At 43.1% G+C, this 20,669-nt stretch overlaps 1 protein-coding gene across 3 annotated transcripts in view; it reads right to left on the bottom strand.

The window, feature by feature from the left end:
* Positions 1–20,669, bottom strand: part of SCARF2 (scavenger receptor class F member 2) — a 171,003-nt gene that overhangs the window by 32,785 nt on the left and 117,549 nt on the right. For 2 of the 3 annotated variants that reach the window (XM_075276277.1, XM_075276293.1), the window contains exons 8-9: positions 11,950–12,067; positions 8,231–8,352 (exon numbers count right to left, since the gene is read on the bottom strand). In XM_075276277.1, the coding sequence (XP_075132378.1) occupies positions 8,231–8,352; positions 11,950–12,067 (240 nt within the window). The remainder of the gene's footprint in view (positions 1–8,230; positions 8,353–11,949; positions 12,068–20,669) is intronic. The other variant, XM_075276285.1, reaches the window with a different exon arrangement.

Genomic DNA, 20,669 nt, shown 5'->3' with positions numbered 1-20,669 from the left:
CGGGCTAGTAGCATGCTTTTACTTGTCATATGCGTCTGACTATTAATAGCATGCTTTTGCTTGTCAGAATGGCAGTCCTAACTGCTACATGTTCCTTATTTTCTTATGTATGTCATTGCAAGGCTATAGTGAAACCTCCCCAAAAGATCACCTCTTAGAGGAGACCATCCCCATTATACTGACCAGATCTTAATTTCCATTATATATGATGGTGGTCCTGACTGAACCCACAACAATGTGCTGGTCATAATGCTGGCAGTGAAAGAAAGTGAGCTTCATTCTCCATACACTTCAAAGGAGTTGTCACCTCGCTGCATTACTGTCTCTTTCTGTAACTTTCACAGAATTTAGTGGAAAGTGTTCTGTACAATCCTGGTCACTATTTCACTGAAGCAAAGTTATATCTAGGAGCTCCTTATACTGACCCATCAGTGCCCCCATACACAGTACAATGACCCCTTAATGCCCCCCACAATTAATTAAGACATCAGTTGTAAAAGGAGCTTAAAGAGAACCTTTCCCCACCTGATCCAACTCCAACTATTTGTATCTTTTCATAAGTGTTGCGCCTCTTATTCTGGTCCCTGACTTTCTACTTTAGCCAAGATCGCCCACCTGACAGTAAAGAACTAACAGAATGATTGCTCATGTGGCGTAAATGGTGAGAGTGAGGGTATGTTCACATGGAGTTTTTTGCAGGCGGATTTTGACGCAGAATGCGCTTCAAAATCCGCCTGCAAAAATGATTCCCATTCATTTCAATGGCACTCCCTTGCTTCCCCCCCCCTCAACATGCCTATCTTCCGATGGATTCCACGCCTGAGTCAGCCGCGGCGTCCGCAGCTCGAGACTAATCTGGAGCGGAATGCCGCAACGGGATGCCGATGCACTACATTGACATCCCCGTTGCAGCTAGCCGTGGGGAGAAGTCATACGGCCGAAAAGGTTTCCACCGTGTGAACATTCCCTAAGAAATTACAGCTGCACTGGAATCAGTATAAGGAGGATGCAAAGAGTTGGAGTTGGGAAGGTGGTGAAAGCATCTGCAAGCTCAGTATATTGTATATATAGATTAAAAAGGATTTCTACTAAGACAATCCTCTATTTTAAACTGAACCTGATGGGGATTTATGTGAGCCTTGGCTACTGAAAGGAACATGTAGCATTAGCTTTGCAATCCATATAGAGCATGGATGTATAGGTCATAATATGAGCTACTTTCACAGATTTGCTCTTCATTCTGGGACACAAAGGTGTGCTGACCGAGGAGATTTAGTTTATGATGTCCATTTTTTCCAAAAGAGGATATGGACCGGGGTTACTGTCTATGAACAACTAAGAGTAATAACTGCCTGTATATGAATATATACAGTCCTATGAAAAAGTTTGGGCACCCCTATTAATCTTAATCATTTTTTGTTCTAAATATTTTGGTGTTTGCAACAGCCATTTCAGTTTGATATATCTAATAACTGATGGACACAGTAATATTTCAGGATTGAAATGAGGTTTATTGTACTAACAGAAAATGTGCAATATGCATTAAACCAAAATTTGACCGGTGCAAATGTATGGGCACCCTTATCATTTTATTGATTTGAATTCCCCTAACTACTTTTTACTGACTTACTGAAGCACAAAATTGGTTTTGTAACCTCAGTGAGCTTTGAACTTCATAGCCAGATGTATCCAATCATATGAAAAGGTATTTAAGGTGGCCAATTGCAAGTTGATCTCCTATTTGAATCTCCTCTGAAGAGTGGCATCATGGGCTACTCAAAACAACTCTCAAATGATCTGAAAACAAAGATTGTTCAACATAGTTGTTCAGGGGAAGGATACAAAAAGTTGTCTCAGAGATTTAACCTGTCAGTTTCCACTGTGAGGAACATAGTAAGGAAATGGAAGACCACAGGGACAGTTCTTGTTAAGCCCAGAAGTGGCAGGCCAAGAAAAATATCAGAAAGGCAGAGAAGAAGAATGGTGAGAACAGTCAAGGACAATCCACAGACCACCTCCAAAGAGCTGCAGCATCATCTTGCTGCAGATGGTGTCACTGTGCATCGGTCAACTATACAGCGCACTTTGCACAAATAGAAGCTGTATGGGAGAGTGATGAGAAAGAAGCCGTTTCTGCACGTACGCCACAAATAGAGTTGCCTGAGGTATGAAAAAGCACATTTGGACAAGGCAGCTTCATTTTGGAAACAAAAATTGAGTTGTTTGGTTATAAAAAAAGGCGTTATGCATGGCGTCCAAAAAGAAACAGCATTCCAAGAAAAACACATGCTACCCACTGTAAAATTTGGTGGAGGTTCCATCATGCTTTGGGGCTGTGTGGCCAATGCCGGCATCGGGAATCTTGTTAAAGTTGAGAGTCGCATGGATTCCACTCAGTATCAGCAGATTCTTGAGAATAATGTTCAAGAATCAGTGACGAAGTTGAAGTTACGCCGGGGATGGATATTTCAGCAAGACAATGATCCAAAACACCGCTCCAAATCCTCAGGCATTCATGCAGAGGAACAATTACAATGTTCTGGAATGGCCATCCCAGTCCCCAGACCTGAATATCATTGAACATCTGTGGGATGATTTGAAGCGGGCTGTCCATGCTCGGCGACCATCTAACTTAACTGAACTTGAATTGTTTGTCCAAAATACCTTTATCCAGGATCCAGGAACTGATTAAAAGCTACAGGAAGCGACTAGAGGCTGTTATCTTTGCAAAAGGAGGATCTACTAAATATTAATGTCACTTTTCTGTTGAGATGCCCATACTTTTGCACCGGTCAAATTTTGGTTTAATGCATATTGCACATTTTCTGTTAGTACAATAAACCTCATTTCAATCCTGAAATATTACTGTGTCCATCAGTTATTAGATATATCAAACTGAAATGGCTGTTATAAACACCAAAATATTTAGAACTAAAAATGATTAAGATTAATAGGGGTGCCCAAACTTTTTCATAGGACTGTAAGACATAAGGTATGATATGTTAGAGCGACAGTATGTAGGGCTACATGGTATCGGAGAACACTAAAGTGATTATTATAGAACATGAAAGTGGTGAGCATAGAGCTTATGGCATTTGCTTTCCTGCTTCTATAGTTATTATACTCTTGCCTTACAAGAGATTAGGGGAACAAGGATATTATTGCACTATGACTGTGATATCCCACTTTATAATTGCCACATATAATCTGTAAACAATATCCTTACAGAGATTAATAGCAATTTATCCCCGGGCAAAGCTATTTCATTCAACTAAACCAATTAATTATTTTTCTTTGATACTAAAATCATCACACAGAGATTATCGTTTTTTGGATTGCTTTTTAATGAGTAATTTTGTGCTGAAAGCCGGAAATCCAGCCCATCTACCAGTGTTTAGTCTGAATGCTCGCTTCTGAAGACTGGATATGACAAAGTAAATAATGTTAGTCTGAAAAAAGTCACCTGTTAAATGTGCTCCATTTCCTTCTTTATTACATCTACAGGGTGAAATGTAATAAAATAGGGACAGTTTCATGAGAAATGTACGCCACTGCCTGACCTTGCAGGGAAATAAATAAACAGTGCGCAAACAGGATATAGTAAATGAGCGGTATTTTACTACTTCCTCTCACCTCATCATATCCTTCCATGCAGCAAGAATACGCAGCTGAAAAAACTACTGAAATCAGGTAAACTGGTAAAGGTAGTATCTGGTTTATTTTAGTACCCACTATGAGAAAGTTACAGCTATTTTGTTTTCCTATATAGAGGTATACACACTGCTCAAGAAAATAAAGGGAACACTGAAATAAAACATCCTAGATCTGAATGAATGAAATATTCTCATTGAATACTTTGTTCTGTACAAATTTGAATGTGATGTCAACAAAATCACACAAAAATCATCAATGGAAATCAAACTTATTAACCAATGGAGGCCTGGATTTGGAGTCACCCCCATTAAAGTGGAAAAACACACTACAGGCTGATCCAACTTTGATGTAATGTCCTTAAAACATGTCAAAATGAGGCTCAGTAGTGTGTGTGGCCTCCACATGCCTGTATGACCTCCCTACAATGCCCGGGCATGCTCCTGATGAGGTTGTGGATGGTCTCCTGAGTGATCTCCTCCCAGACCTGGTCTAAAGCATTTGCCAACTCCTGGACAGTCTGTGGTGCAACGTGACGTTGGTGGCTGGACTGAGACATGATGTCCCAGATGTGCTCAATCAAATTCAGGTCTGGGGAATGGGTGGGCCTGTCCATAGCTTCAATGCCTTCATCTTGCAGGAATGGCTGACACACTCCTGCCACATGAGGTCTGGCATTGTCCTACATTAGGAGGAACCCAGGGGCAACCGTATCAGCATATGGTCTCACAAGAGGTCTGAGGAACTCATCTCGGTACCTAATGGCAGTCAGGCTACCTCTGGTGAGCACATGGAGGGCTGTGCGGCCCTCCAAAGTAATGCCACCCCACACTATTACTGACCCACTGCCAAACCGGTCATGCTGAAGGATGTTGCAGGCAGCAGATAGCTCTCCACGGCGTCTCCAGACGATGCCCTTCATAGTGGGTGCAGATGAAACACAGGAGGCAGAATGGTAGTTGAACAGGAAATGCTTGTGATATGGTTTACCTAATAGGCTTCTTTCAGTGATAGAGGCAAAATGAAGGGTACATGGTAAATCATTGGTCAGCAATGTTGTCTTACAGTACTGGGGGTCCTGGTTTCAAATCCAACCACACACAATCTCTATATAGAGTTTGCATGGGATTCTCACGAATACTCAGGTTTCTTCCCGCATGCCAAAAATATACTGATACTGGTTTCCCGTAAAACAAATGACCCCTGTGAGTGTTGGGGATGAGCAGCTGTAAGGCAGGAACTAGCTCCCCTACTCCGCAATGCTCCCTGCACTTTCAGTCTCTTGTGTGAGAAGAGCGCATTACAAATGTTTGTCATTGTTACTATGAATTAACTTAAAGGGATTGTACCACTAAACCAACATTTTTTCTAATTACCACGTCAGAATAGCCTTAAGAAAGGCTATCCGTCTCCTACCTTGCTCAGTCGCCTCCGGTCTGCTGTTCCGTAGAAATACCGGTTTTTACCGGTATACAAATGAGTTATCTCGCAGCAATGGGGGCGGGCCCCAGAGCTCAAACGGCAGCTGCACCCTCCCCTTCTCTCGTTGTCTTCCGTCTGGGTCAACTCCGACGTCTGCGCAGTCTGCTCTACCAGTGAGAACCAAGTAGAGCCGACTGCGCATGCCGGCCGGCAGCCATATTTGGGAGGCCGCTCTTGCTCTTGTAGTTCAATAAAGGGGCGGACTCCCAAAAATGTCTACCGGCTGACATGCGCACTCGGCTCTGCTGGTGTCTTACTGGCAGAGCCAACTGCGCAGACGTCGCAGTTTGACCCAGATGGAAGACAGAAGAGGCGGTTGCAGCTGAAGATGGAGGTGTCGCTGGAGACAGTTCTCTGGCAGCAATGGTGTCACCACTATTGCCGTTTGAGCACTGGGGCCCGCCCCCATTGCTGCGAGAGAACTCTTTTGCATACCGGTAAAAACCGGTATTTTTACGGAACAGCGGGCCGGAGGCGACTGAGCAAGGTAGGAGACGGATAGCCTTTCTGAAGGCTATTCCGACGTGACAATTAGAAAAAATGTTGGTTTAGTGGTAGAATCCCTTTAAGGCAAGTGGTGTTTTGGTACTCTACAAACACAAATGTAAGTGCCATCTTTCCTTCACTCTTAACTCTAGTCCACTGAAGGGTCCTCAGAAGAATCCTTCTTCCCACCACTGTAATCTGGGGCGACCCCTGGGACTCGGTCCCCTCTTTGTGCCACTATTGGGGAAATGCAGGGCACGTTTTGGCCATAGATGCCTGGACACCAGGTTTCCTCACTAATAAAGCAGTGGAGAAGTTCACTTAAAAACAAGACTTTTTTTGCGAGCAATGGGATCCATTGGCATGGAACTGCCTGTTGTGGCCTAAGTGCCACTAATTAAGGAGTTTGCTTACAAACCAGTGTCCTCAACTATGAGGGGGGACCCAAAAGTTTCCAGATGCTGCGTGTGCAGTTTTTGTAGTACGCGATTCTGCAGCTAGTTATTTGTTCAACCATGCCTTCTCAGTCAGTGTGCCAAGCGGCGTTGATGCGGAAGGTTTCGTCTACCTGCAGTGAATTTTCTTGCAAGAGCTGTTTTGTCCAGCCGTCGTTTTTCTTCATGGAGAAGTTTTATGAGCAGCGCGCAGCTGTGAAGTTTTGCTTTCTGCTCGGGGAAAAAAGCTTCGGAAATTGTTCAAATGTTGAAGACCGCTTACAAGGATGACGCTATGTGTCAATCTCAAGTTTACTCATGGTTCACCCGCTTTAAAAATGGTGAAATGTCAATTGATGATCAACCGCGTTCTGGACGTCCGTCAACTTCCCGAACGGACGAAAGTGTCCAAAAAATCAACGAGCTCATGCATGAAGATCGACGACGAACCATTGAGGAACTCAAAGAGTTGTCTGGAGTGAGTTGGAGCTCGATTCAGCGCAATTTATCGGAGAATTTGGGCATGTCACAGGTCAATGCAAAGCTTGTGCAGTGGCTCGTGACTGATAAACAGAAAGAGCGTCGCATCGAAACATGCCGTGCCATGAAAGAACATGCCGAAACCGACCCAGAATTTTTTTCTAAAATTATTATGAGAGACGAGTCTTGGTGCTTTGCTTTCGACCCGGAAAGCCACTGGAAGACGCCATCCTCGCCCCGCGCTAAAAAGGCTCATCAAGTGAAGTCCAATGTGAAGACAATGGTCATTTGTTTTTTCGATGCAAAAGGGATTGTGCACTCGGAATTTGTTCCAACAGGTCAGACCGTCAACCAGGTTTTCTACTTGGTGGTTTCTCAAGAGGTTGCGCAACAGTGTGCGGCGAAAAAGGCCTGAAATGTGGCAGTCTGGTGATTGGGTTTTTCTACCATGACATTGCCCCAGCCCACACCGCCATCTCGGTGACCACTTTCATGGCAAGAAACGGCATGGCTGTCTTGCCCCACCCACCCTATTCACCTGATATGGCTCCCAGTGACTTTTTTTTATTCCCACAAATGAAGAGGAACCTCAAAGGGAAGAGTTTCACTGACGTGGAGGAGGTGAAGAGGAAACGATGGAGGCGCTTACACACATCAAAGTAGCTGAGTTTAAAAATTGTTTTGAACAATGGCAGATGAGATTTTGCAAGTGTATTGCTGCTAAAGGAGAGTACTTTGAAGGAGATTGAAGGAATTTTGTACAAAAAATTAAATACATGCTTCAAAAACAACTTTTCTGGAAACTTTTCGGTACCCCCTCATATGGCTAGCTACCAGCTAACCCGAACTGTAGCAAACAGCTAACTCCACCCACCCTCTAAAAAACACAGAGCACAAACACTCTGGTTTACACAGCTGCATATGAATGTCTAAATAACTTGTAAGTAACCAGAGAAAAGCTGGAAAAGTGCGAAAACCAGGGTACAAAAGTATAAAACATAAAATGTGTTATACATGGACACTACATGTTCAATTCAGCCAGCCAAACTGATGCATGGTCCTATATTAATTTGGGGCACAGCCAGAATAGGATTTTCAGCCAAAATAACAATGCTAAAATGCTTCCACATTATGGTGTGCGAATAGAGCCTAATAAGCCAGTCTTGGACCTTTTTCACACTGTGTGATCATAGTACTAAAGGGGTGTACCCACAAAAGACATTTATGGCATATCTACAGGATGATATTTTGTAGGGTTAATTTTAGAGGGATAGTAGGAGTAGGTGGAGGATCAACCATTTATGACGTAGCCTGTGGATACACCATACATTTCTTTTGTTGGGAAACCCCTTCAATAAACCTAGCTTTATCACATTCCACGGTGTTGCAATTTTTGATACATATTTTTTTAATTTTGAACAAACCCCTGTTTTTTTTCTCTTTGAAGAAACATCCTAGGTTTACCTATAGCTCTGCGGAAAATGACAGATAACAAGCAGCACATTATGATCTCAGCTCTACTTCAGTGACAAATTCAGCTCATCCTCTGTTTGCTCTGTTGACCTAACCTCTGCCCTTTCAATACTCTGTTACTGCAATCTATCATCTTCATAGTAAATTATTCTCCATCTATTCCAGAAAAACTTCTCTGAATCCATTGGAGAAATAGCTTGAAAAATCATTATAAATAATCTTACCTACAACTTTTGGCAGTTTTTGTCTGCGTAAGGGAATTCGAGGTAACTTCATGCTGATTCGGCTAAAGCGGCCACAGAAGCGTCGAGGGGGTTTCTTGTTTGTTACTTGTTCCTGATTTCTGCTGTAGCCAGAAGAAAGTTTTCACGTTAGAGGTCTTGGTATCATAGAATGCAATGTTGAATAACTAGAAATATTTTTCTTGTGATAAGAAATAAACAGTCTTTTTTAATAAAGCATAAAGAACTTGAGTGCGCAACCATAATCATCATTTCTAGGAACCATTAGTGACTGTCCTCTTCATGGGTTAGCAGTGCAGTATATACAGAGGTGTAAAGTAAATGGTCACAAACTTTTCGGCAAACTCTGCAGAAATGTATGGTGTAGGTGAATATAAGAAGCCTTATAATATATGTGTAAGGTCTCTGCCTGTTCAGGTCTCTGCGCCACTGTTACGGTTCTGTGTATATATATATAAAATTAATATTTTTTTTTAACGTTGACAGAACCGCTAGACTGCAAGATACTGCAGTAAGGTCCACAAGCCCTAGCAGAGCAGCCATCTGTCTGCAAAGCGAACTACCAGTTAAACTGCACTGGCAGTGGTGTTTGTGCGGTTCATGTGTGAACAGCCTGCAATCAACTCTCACCAGTTAACTTCACTGGGAGAGCGCACCTGTGTACAGCTGCTGAGTGAAGCTTAATGAAGCCTTGCAAAAGTCATCTGTGAACTATGAGCAGAGAGATGGACCCAGCAACTGCTTCACCCGGCTACACAGGAAAGGCTGCCAAGGGTTAACCGTCATCCTGGTCAGCAACACAAAGGACTCCACAAAAGCTTGGAGCTACCAAGTTGATGGACAGTTCTATAGGCAATACAGGTCCCTACCGGCAGAGCCAAAGAATCCTAACTTAGGGTGCATTCACACTACGTTTCCTGAAGCTTATTCTGAACGTAAAACACGTTCAGAATAAGCGGCGTATAAAGCAGCTCCATTCATTTCTATGGGAGCCGGCATACGAGCGCTCCCCATAGAAATGAATGGGCTGCTTCTTTCACTGCGAGCAGTCCCATTGAAGTGAATGGGAAGTGCCGGCGTATACGGCAAGCTCTGCTCATGCCGAGCCGTACACGCCGGCACTTCCCATTCACTTCAATGGGACTGCTCGCAGTGAAAGAAGCAGCCCATTCATTTCTATGGGGAGCGCTCGTATGCCGGCTCCCATAGAAATGAATGGAGCTGCTTTATACGCCGCTTATTCTGAACGTGTTTTACGTTCAGAATAAGCTTCAGGAAACGTAGTGTGAATGCACCCTAAGATCCCTGACCTGACAACCTGCCTTTCACAGGAACCCCCTGACCTCCTGTCTCAATTTTAGTTAAAGTGTGAGCACCTGGCGGGCGTCGGCTCACACTATAGAAAGGCAAGTCACCCGCCCAACAGGGGCGGTGGTCATGACCTCACCGATCATGCTCAGTATGAGCAAAATGGGACTTAGTCTCTGAGCAGCTCCAAAAGGTCTGAGCGTGCTCAGTAGGGGAAGATAAGATAAGATAATCCTTTAATAGTCTCACATTGGGGAAATTTCAGCATGTTACAGCAGCATGGTAATACAGTTACAGGATAATACACAGTAATATAATACAGACGTAGGCACGCATATGCTGAGAAGAGAAGATATACTATGAGTCCATAGCAGCTAAGGAAAAACGGAAGAGAAAGAGGAAGACCTCATGGTCATCGTCATAATCATTAGTTCTCTGCGTGGAGTGATCTTCGCTTGGTTTGATGTAGATTATACAGCCTGGTCGCGGTTGGAAGGAAGGACCTGCGATAGCGCTCCTTCTCACACTTGGGGTGAAGCAGACGGTCACTTACAGTGCTGCAAAGTCCCATCAAGGTCCCATACATGGGGTGGAATTTGTTCTCCCGCATGGAGGTCACCACAGACAGTATCCTTCTGTCACCATTCTGAAGAATGGCACTTAGCCTCTGAGTGGCTCCAAAAGGTCTGAGCATGCTCAGTAGGCTGAAAGCTGGACTTAGCCTCCAGACACCTCACTGCATGACGCCGAGGGCGAGGGTTGGATTGTCCCACAGGTGGCGCTATGCGCTGGACGGGAAGCCTGCGAGATCCCATCCTAACAGCCATTCTCTGCTCGCACACTGTGGTGCAGGAGGTGTGTTCAGTTTGATTCTTTGCTTAGAGTTTTTTTTTGTGAACACTGCTCTATTATCTATCCTCTGTAATTGTATTTCCACCACACCCATCTCCTGTACCTTGTTTCCCTCTGTTCTCCAAATAGTTAATCTTAGCCTTATCTGTGTGATTGACAGCTTGTCTACCAATCAAGTCTGGGGCTGGTCCTGGACTTCCTATATACAGGTTGTCAGCTCACACAGGTTTCCTCTTCTAGCAATTCCCTTACAATAGGTTATCAAACCACCCCCTTAATGCTTCACTCATTTTGAAGTCTCTACTGTATTCATCTTGGTCTCCCATGATGAACTGTCAGATCAATAAAGGTTAGAGAATGGGAACGGAGTGAGAGAGATAGAGAGAGAGAGAGAGAGAGAGAGGGAAAGTGAAACGAGACATATACAGGCATGATGCTGAAGTGAATAGTGAGCTTTCCAAGTGCTTTGTTCACATCAACACTGTTAGTACTTCTCTATATTGTCCTATATGATGCCGATTCTGAGTGAGTTAGAAATTTACTGAACAGAATATCTTGTTTCTCTATGTGCAGACATGAGACATCATAGACTGCACATTTTGGCTCATTGGCTCAATGCAACTCAATGCAACTAAGAATTAGAGACAAAGTCTGGAAAGGGAATAACTGTTAATAAATGGCGTATACAAATAATGTAACAAGCACTTTTGTAATCCTCATGTACACACATTACAACTCATCTTTAAATGGCCATCTAAAAGTTTACGTATGCTTTATTTCTCCTAGGTCCCAGTACAAAAATTGTAGGAGGGCTCTCCTCCTTAGGAAAGGACTTTTCCCAAATCATAACACAAAATAGACTCAAACAGTTCTCAAGAATGAGATTTCTGAAACTCTAGACATGTAAACCTAATATATGTGTAAATTATAGTTGTAACTAAGAGGATAATTCTTGGGAGGGTAAGGCTAGGTTCACCTCTACGCCAGGCTCTCCATTGTTCTGGTCCATTGGAGGGCCAAAAACAATACAATAAAATAGTGGACACAGTGCCATTGACAATACTAGGGTTATTTGGGTGTCTGTTGTTCTTAAACTGTAAGCAGTTTACGAAAAAGCCATAATTTTATTGAATGCTTTTATTGTCCGCTGATTTCCGGTGCGACAGAGTTTTCTATGGAGAGTCCAAGTTAGATGGAAAAGTAGCCTCAGACTGTCTGATCATAACACCAGAGTATCTTCAATAATCCAGCTTCAAACAACTGCTTTTACAGATGACATTGGAGACAATTGACGGAAGGGACTATTTGTTATTGGTTGATTGACAAAGAATCTCTAAATCTATATTAATGATTCTGTATATGCAGTGAGTACAATGATAACAACTAAATATACAACTTAATTTAAAATGAATGTCTACCTATTGTACATAGCTGGCCCTAGTCCAACAATAATGACTGATGATCAATAGACTACATGCATTGGTGATACACATTGCTATTTGTTAAATGTCAGGTCAATAATACTGAAATTATGAACTTACTCTGCAGATTCTTCTTTCTTACGGCAGACACAACAGCAACATAACAATGAAAGCAGGAGAATTAGCAGAACTACAACAAGTACGCCGGCTCCTATTACACCCATACGCTGATTGGCTTCTGCAAAAGAAAAGAAATAATACAAGGTATTATGCATAATCCTAATAGCCGAGTATCTCGCTAGCCCTCATCCCTTTCTTAAGCTCTGTACAATTAGTGAAATATGAAAAGGCATTCATTACATACAAGTACAAGTTAGAACAGAAGTAGAACAAAGGCGATATAGAAAATGTCAAGTGGGATGGATTCATTCATTGTATTTACCAAAAAATAGAAATTTTAGTGGAATTAAAGGAATACCATATTGAGGCATGTAAAAGAACCTGTATAGTGAAACTGCTTTCAGTGGTGAATGTTAATAAAAAAAAGTAAATTACCATGTAATATACACACACCCGTTCAAAACTTTAGGGTCACTTACAATTTTCCTTATTTTTTAAAGAAAAGCATTTTTTTCCAATGAAGATAATATTAAATGAATAAGGAACACACTCTATATATTGTTAATGTGGTAAATGACTATTCTAGCTGCAAACGTCTGGTTTTTAATGAAATATCTACAGTACATAGGTGTATTGAGGCCCATTTCCAGCAACCATCACTCCAGTGTTCTAATGGTACATTGTGTTTGCTAAATCTGTAAGAAGGCTAATGGATGTTTTGAAAACCCTTGAAAACCCTTGTACAAGTATGTTAGCACAGCTGAAAACAGTTTTGCTGGTTAGAGAAGCTATAAAACTGACCTTCCTTTGAGCTAGTTGAGAATCTGGAGCAATACATTTGTTGGTTCCATTAAAATCTCAAAATGGCCAGAAAAAGAGAATTTTGACGTGAAACAGACAGACTATTCTTGTTCTTAAAAATAAAGGCTATTCCATGCGAGAAATTGCCAAGAAACTGAAGATTTCCTACAACGTTGTGTATTACTCCCTTCAGAAGACAGCACAAACAGGCTCTAACCAGAGTAGAAAGAGAAGTGAGAGGCCCTACTGTACAACTGAGCAACAAGACAAGTACATTAGAGTCCTCACAGGTCCTCAACTGACAGCTTCATTAAATAGTACCCGCAAAATGCCAGTGTCAACGTCAACAGTGAAGAGGTGACTCGGGGATGCTGGCCTTCAGGGCAAAGAAAAAGCCATATCTGAGACTGGCTAATAAAGGGAAAAGATTAATGTGGGCAAAAGAACACGGAAATAAGACAGAGGAAGATTGGAAAAATGTGTTATGGACAGACAAATCAAAGTTTGAGGTGTTTGGATCCCATAGAAAAACATTTGTGAGATGCAGAACATCTGAAAAGATGCTGGAAGAACGTGACGCCATCTGCCAAGCATGGTGGAGGTAATGTGATGGTCTGGGGTTGCTTTAGTGCTGGTAAAGTGGGAGATTTCTACAAGGTAAAAGGGATTTTGAATAAGGAAGGCTATCAATCCATTTTGCAATGCCATGCCATACCCTGTGGACAGCGCTTGATTGGAACCAATTTCATCCTACAACAGGACAATGACCCAAAGCCACCTCCAAATTATGCCAGAACTATTTAGGGAAGAAGCAGGCAGCTGGTATTCTATCTGTAATGGAGTGGCCAGCACAGTCACAAGATCTCAACCCCATTGCACTGTTGTGGGAGCAGCTTGACCGTATGGTACAGAAAAAGTGCCCAAACCAATTAGTTGTCTCCAAAAAAAAAAAAAAAAAAAAAGCATAACTTCCTTTTTCTGAAAGGTGGTAATTGCAGAAGAACATGGCGTTCAATTGTGCTAAGTAAAAGCTATGATTTTATTTAGGATGGGAAAAAGCCAGCATGGTAAACAAGAGCACAGAAACACACATTTCAGGTATGCATATGCCCTTAGTCATTGCATGGTGACACCGGTCATATGAAGTTTGTGGTATTCATGGACAGCACACCCACCTTCCTCATTTGTAAGTGGTCTGCTGTCTATGGTTAATCTGCTTTTCACACACAAATGTTATCCTTTTTTTCTTCTGTTATTTACACACTTACGATCTGCAAAAAAAAACCCTCTGATGTCTGAATACACATATTGAAATAAATTGGTACTTATAGTCTCCCCGGAAAATACGGACGCCACATTTAAGTGATATGTGGACATGTGAAAAGGACTTAGTCTGCATAGGAAATGTCTACAAAAATTGGTAGAACATTTTTAGATCAAAACTATTTTTTTTTTTTTATTTAAAAAATTTTATTAGAACAATCAAAATGGTTACCAGAATGTAATTACATTCTTTTCTGTATTGTGACATTACGGTAAAAACCACATCTGACACATTTTTTTGTGGACATCAGTGACATGTCAAAAAATATTTTCCTATATAAATGCCAGAGTTCTAGTAAAGAAAGACAAAAAAGAAAAGGGGCAATAAAAACAATTATTTGTATATGTATGGTTAACTTCTCACCACTTGTCTTTTCACATCCAATATGTCACTTTGTTTTAGAAAAGGCAATACAGTGGTAGGGAGAAAGCAGGGTGGATCTATAACATCAGGTCCAGTTGCAATGTAGATACCACTACAAAACGGCCATAACAGTTAAAGAGCAGGACAGAGGGTTGGGGCTCTCTTTATTACTGATGACATGCCCTGTGGCACAATTGTGGGGGTACAATGCTTTACTATGGCCCTCAGGTCCGTATTAGCAATTATGCAGGTAGAGATGGAGGTGATAAAAGGTCCTCCCTAAATGTAACCCAAAATGGTGGCAAAAAATATACAACTCGTCCTTCCAAAAACAAGTCTCCATTCTGAAAAATGTAAAACTTAGTTTTTAGAAAGGTGGCCCAAAAATAATTCTTCCTTTTTATTCAGCAAAAATAAACCACATAAAAATAATGGAAGAATTGTTCCGTTTTTTGGGTTTTTTTTCATTCCCTCTCCAAAACAATGAATCAAAGTCAATCTATAAATTATATGTACCTCCATATGGTGCCAATGGAAAGTACAACTCATCCTGCAAGTCGTCATACAAATTTTTCAATGAAGCCATAAACAAGTTATAACTCTTCAAATGTGTCCCCCTCATGAATAGAAGATGTGTTCTGTGTCCCCCATGTTCACTGCTGCTCCGTTCAACTTTTGTGGGACCGACAAAGATAGCCAAGTATAGAGTACTTGGTTATCTCTGTCAGTCTTATACACTTTGTGCATGCATGATGGCCACTTTATTCACAAGGGATACGGGGTGCATTTTATCATGATTGTCATGTATTACAGGTGTTGGACAGCAGCTTCTGTTATGTTTATTTACTTCTGTAATGTAAGGAATAGTACTGCATGCATGACTTTTTTTTCAGTTAGAAGAGCAACAAACATGACAGAAGAAAGTTTCCTTCATGTTTTTCATGGGTGCTCTGTCTGTATCAGTCACTCCTATGACAGATGAGAGCAACGGTCATTAGCCCCTTAAGGACACAGGCAGTTTTGACCTTCAAGACTCAGCCACGTTATTCAAATCTGACATGAGTCACTTTATGTAGTAATAACTTTGGAATGTTTCTACATATCCATGTAATTCTGTGAGAGTTTCCAATACACTATACTTACAGTCCTATGAAAAAGTTTGGGCACCCCTATTAATCTTAATAATTTTTAGTTCTAAATATTTTGGTGTTTATAACAGCCATTTCAGTTTGATATATCTAATAACTGATGGACACAGTAATATTTCAGGATTGAAATGAGGTTTATTGTACTAACAGAAAATGTGCAATATGCATTAAACCAAAATTTGACCGGTGCAAAAGTATGGGCACCTCAACAGAAAAGTGACATTAATATTTAGTAGATCCTCCTTTTGCAAAGATAACAGCCTCTAGTCGCTTCCTGTAGCTTTTAATCAGTTCCTGGATCCTGGATAAAGGTATTTTGGACAAACAATTCAAGTTCAGTTAAGTTAGATGGTCGCCGAGCATGGACAGCCCGCTTCAAATCATCCCACAGATGTTCAATGATATTCAGGTCTGGGGACTGGGATGGCCATTCCAGAACATTGTAATTGTTCCTCTGCATGAATGCCTGAGGATTTGGAGCGGTGTTTTGGATCATTGTCTTGCTGAAATATCCATCCCCGGCGTAACTTCAACTTCGTCACTGATTCTTGAACATTATTCTCAAGAATCTGCTGATACTGAGTGGAATCCATGCGGCCCTCAACTTTAACAAGATTCCCGATGCCGGCATTGGCCACACAGCCCCAAAGCATGATGGAACCTCCACCAAATTTTACAGTGGGTAGCATGTGTTTTTCTTGGAATGCTGTTTCTTTTTGGACGCCATGCATAACGCCTTTTTTTATAACCAAACTCAATTTTTGTTTCCAAAATGAAGCTGCCTTGTCCAAATGTGCTTTTTCATACCTCAGGCAACTCTATTTGTGGCGTACGTGCAGAAACGGCTTCTTTCTCATCACTCTCCCATACAGCTTCTATTTGTGCAAAGTGCGCTGTATAGTTGACCGATGCACAGTGACACCATCTGCAGCAAGATGATGCTGCAGCTCTTTGGAGGTGGTCTGTGGATTGTCCTTGACTGTTCTCACCATTCTTCTTCTCTGCCTTTCTGATATTTTTCTTGGCCTGCCACTTCTGGGCTTAACAAGAACTGTCCCTGTGGTCTTCCATTTCCTTACTATGTTCCTCACAGTGGAAACTGACAGGTTAAATCTCTGAGACAACTTTTTGTATCCTTCCCCTGAACAACTATGTTGAACAATCTTTGTTTTCAGATCATTTGAGAGTTGTTTTGAGTAGCCCATGATGCCACTCTTCAGAGGAGATTCAAATAGGAGATCAACTTGCAATTGGCCACCTTAAATACCTTTTCTTATGATTGGATACATCTGGCTATGAAGTTCAAAGCTCACTGAGGTTACAAAACCAATTTTGTGCTTCAGTAAGTCAGTAAAAAGTAGTTAGGGGAATTCAAATCAATAAAATGATAAGGGTGCCCATACTTTTGCACCGGTCAAATTTTGGTTTAATGCATATTGCACATTTTCTGTTAGTACAATAAACCTCATTTCAATCCTGAAATATTACTGTGTCCATCAGTTATTAGATATATCAAACTGAAATGGCTGTTGCAAACACCAAAATATTTAGAACAAAAAATGATTAAGATTAATAGGGGTGCCCAAACTTTTTCATAGGACTGTAGTTAGTTGCACTTAGTTAGTGGTAAATATTGGTCCCACGTCTCCCCAGAGCTTGTTACAGTGGAAATTGTTGTCGCACGTAACCACTGAAGTCAATCAGTGGCTTAAGGAAAGGACTTGGGACGTCACTCACATACATTACTTGTAACATCCCGGGTCCTTTCCTCAGGCCACTTAGGCCAATGATTGGCCACAGCAGTCACATGCGGTGAGGACTTCCGCTGGAACAAGCCCCTGAGTGCTGCGAAGCTGGGAAGTGGCCTGGAAACAGATGAGTATGTTTTGTTTTGTCTTGTTTGTTGTTTTTTTTTGTTTCTTTTTTTTTTTTGTTTGGGGGGGGGGGGGGGGGGTTTCTATTGTCCACCTTCGCCAGCATCCAAAACTGTATTTCCTGGACAATCTCTTCAAGTTTAGCAGCAATTTTACAACAAAATTTCCAAAGCCTATTTTTTTTAGGGTCCAGTTCAGTTTTGAGGTGTCTTTGAGGTTTAAGTATTAAAAGCCCCACATAAATCACCCAATTTCAAATAACTTATTATATAATTAATAGAGATGAGCGAACACTAAAATGTTCGAGGTTCGAAATTCGATTCGAACAGCCGCTCAATGTTCGTGTGTTCGAACGGGTTTCGAACCCCATTATAGTCTATGGGGAACAGATACTCGTTAAGGGGGAAACCCAAATCCGTGTCTGGAGGGTCACCAAGTCCACTATGACAACCCAGGAAATGATGCCAACACCTCTGGAATGACACTGGGACAGCAGGGGAAGCATGTCTGGGGGCATCTAACACACCAAAGACCCTCTATTACCCCAACATTACAGCCTAACAACTACACACTTTACACACTCAATACCACCTCTCTGACAGTAGGAAAACACCTTGAAACATGTGTATTTGGCACTTGCAGTGAGGAGAGCTTGTCACCAGCAGTGAATTTGGCCCTTGTAGTAAGTTGAGGTTGGCACCAACATTTGTTTTGAAAATCAGGGTGGATTGAGCCTCTAACCAGCAGAGTTTGGGCAAATTCATGGTGGAGGGAGCCTCTAAAAACCCCAGTTTGGACCAATTCATGGTGGAGGGAGCCTCTAAAAACCCCAGTTTGGACCAATTCATGGTGGAGGGAGCCTCTAAAAACCCCAGTTTGGACCAATTCATGATGGAGGGAGCCTCTAAACAGCCCAGTTTGGGCAAATTCATGGTGGAGGGAGCCTCTAAAAACCCCCAGTTTGGACCAATTCATGGTGGAGGGAGCCTCTAAAAACCCCAGTTTGGACCAATTCATGGTGGAGGGAGCCCCTAAACAGCCCAGTTTGGACCAATTCATGGTGGAGGGAGCCTCTAAAAACCCCAGTTTGGACCAATTCATGGTGGAGGGAGCCGCTAAACAGCCCAGTTTGGACCAATTCATGGTGGAGGGAGCCTCTAACCAGCAGAGTTGGTGGAAATCAGGGTGGAGGGAGCCTCTAACCAGCAGAGTTGTGGGAAAGCAGGGTGGAGGGAGCCTCTAACCAGCAGAGTTGGTGGAAATCAGGGTGGAGGGAGCCTCTAACCAGCAGAGTTGTGGGAAAGCAGGGTGGAGGGAGCCTCTAACCAGCAGAGTTGTGGGAAAGCAGGGTGGAGGGAGCCTCTAACCAGCAGAGTTGTGGGAAAGCAGGGTGGAGGGAGCCTCTAACCAGCAGAGTTGGTGGAAATCAGGGTGGAGGGAGCCTCTAACCAGCAGAGTTGGGGGAAATCAGGGTGGAGGGAGCCTAGTATTAGCAGAATTGTGCAACGCTTATGGTGGATGAGTATGAGGATGCGGAGGAATTGGAGAGGTTGAGTACAGACATGGAGTTTCATGTTGGGGTGCTTTACACAGGTGGGCACAAAAATGAAGGCTCTATCCAGTGGTGGTTCATTTTTATCAAAGTGAGCCGGTCGGCACTCTCAGCTGACAGACGGGTGCGCTTGTCAGTGATGATGCCACCGGCTGCACTGAACACCCTCTCAGATAGGACGCTGGCGGCAGGACAGGACAGCACCTCCAAGGCATATAGGGCAAGTTCAAGCCACAGGTCCAACTTCGACACCCAATACGTGTAGGGCGCAGAGGGGTCGGAGAGGACAGGGCTGTGGTCGGAAAGGTATTCCCGCAACATGCGCCTATACTTCTCACGCCTGGTGACACTAGGACCCTCCGTGGCGGCACTTTGGCGAGGGGGTGCCATCAAGGTGTCCCAGACCTTAGACAGTGTGCCCCTCGTTTGTGTGGACCGGTGAGAACTTGGTTGCCTACTGGAGGAACTGCCCTCCCTGCCGCCAACGTCACATGCTGGAAACATCTCCATCATATTCTGCACCAATTGCCTGTGGCAAGCATTGATGCGATTGGCCCTCCCCTCTACCGGAATAAAAGACGAGATGTTGTTTTTATACCGGGGGTCAAGGATAGCAAAGATCCAGTACTGGTTGTCCTCCATGATTTTGACAATACGCTTGTCGGTTGTAAAGCACCCCAACATGAACTCAGCCATGTCTGCCACAGTGTTAGTTGGCATGACTCCTCTGGCCCCACCGGAAAGTTCAATCTCCATTTCCTCCTCATCCTCCATGTCTACCCATCCGCGCTGCAACAATGGGACGATTCGAAGTTGCCCGGAAGCCTCCTGTATCACCATTACATCATCGGACAACTCTTCTTCCTCCTCCTCCTCCATTAAACGCAGTGAAGCGGACAGATGTGTGGACCTACTCTCCAGCTGTGACGGATCGGATGCTATCCCTAACTCCTCTGTGTGATCTGAGTTATCCCTGATGTCAATCAGGGATTCTCTCAGAACACACAAGAGCGGGATTGTAAGGCTCACCATCGCATCCTCAGAGCTCACCCTCCTTGTGGACTCCTCAAAGACCCGTAGGATGTCACAAAGGTCTCTCATCCATGGCCACTCATGGATGTGAAACTGAGGCAGCTGACTTTGTGGCACCCTAGGGTTTTGTAGCTGGTATTCCATCAAAGGTCTCTGCTGCTCAACCACTCTATTCAACATCTGAAACGTTGAGTTCCAGCGTGTGGGGACGTCGCACAAAAGCCGGTGTTGTGGCACATGCAGGCGTTGCTGGAGAGATTTTAAGCTAGCAGCGGCTACTGTCGACTTGCGAAAGTGGGCGCACATGCGCCGCACTTTCACCAGTAGCTCTGGAACATTGGGGTAGCTCTTTAGGAAACGTTGCACCACTAGGTTGAAGACGTGGGCCAGGCATGGAACATGTTGGAGTCCGGCAAGCTCCAGAGCTGCTACCAGGTTCCGGCCGTTATCACAAACGACCATGCCTGGGCCCAGGTGCAGCGGCTCAAACCATATTGCCGTCTCATCGAGGAGGGCATCCCTCACCTCGGAGGCAGTGTGCTGTCTGTCCCCCAAGCTGATCAGCTTCAGCACAGCCTGCTGACGTCTACCAACGCCAGTGCTGCAACGTTTCCAACTCGTAGCTG

The sequence above is a fragment of the Leptodactylus fuscus genome, chromosome 1 (genome assembly GCF_031893055.1).
Source record: "Leptodactylus fuscus isolate aLepFus1 chromosome 1, aLepFus1.hap2, whole genome shotgun sequence".
NCBI classification, from domain to species: domain Eukaryota; kingdom Metazoa; phylum Chordata; class Amphibia; order Anura; family Leptodactylidae; genus Leptodactylus; species Leptodactylus fuscus.
This window is presented reverse-complemented; position numbering and strand designations above follow the sequence as displayed.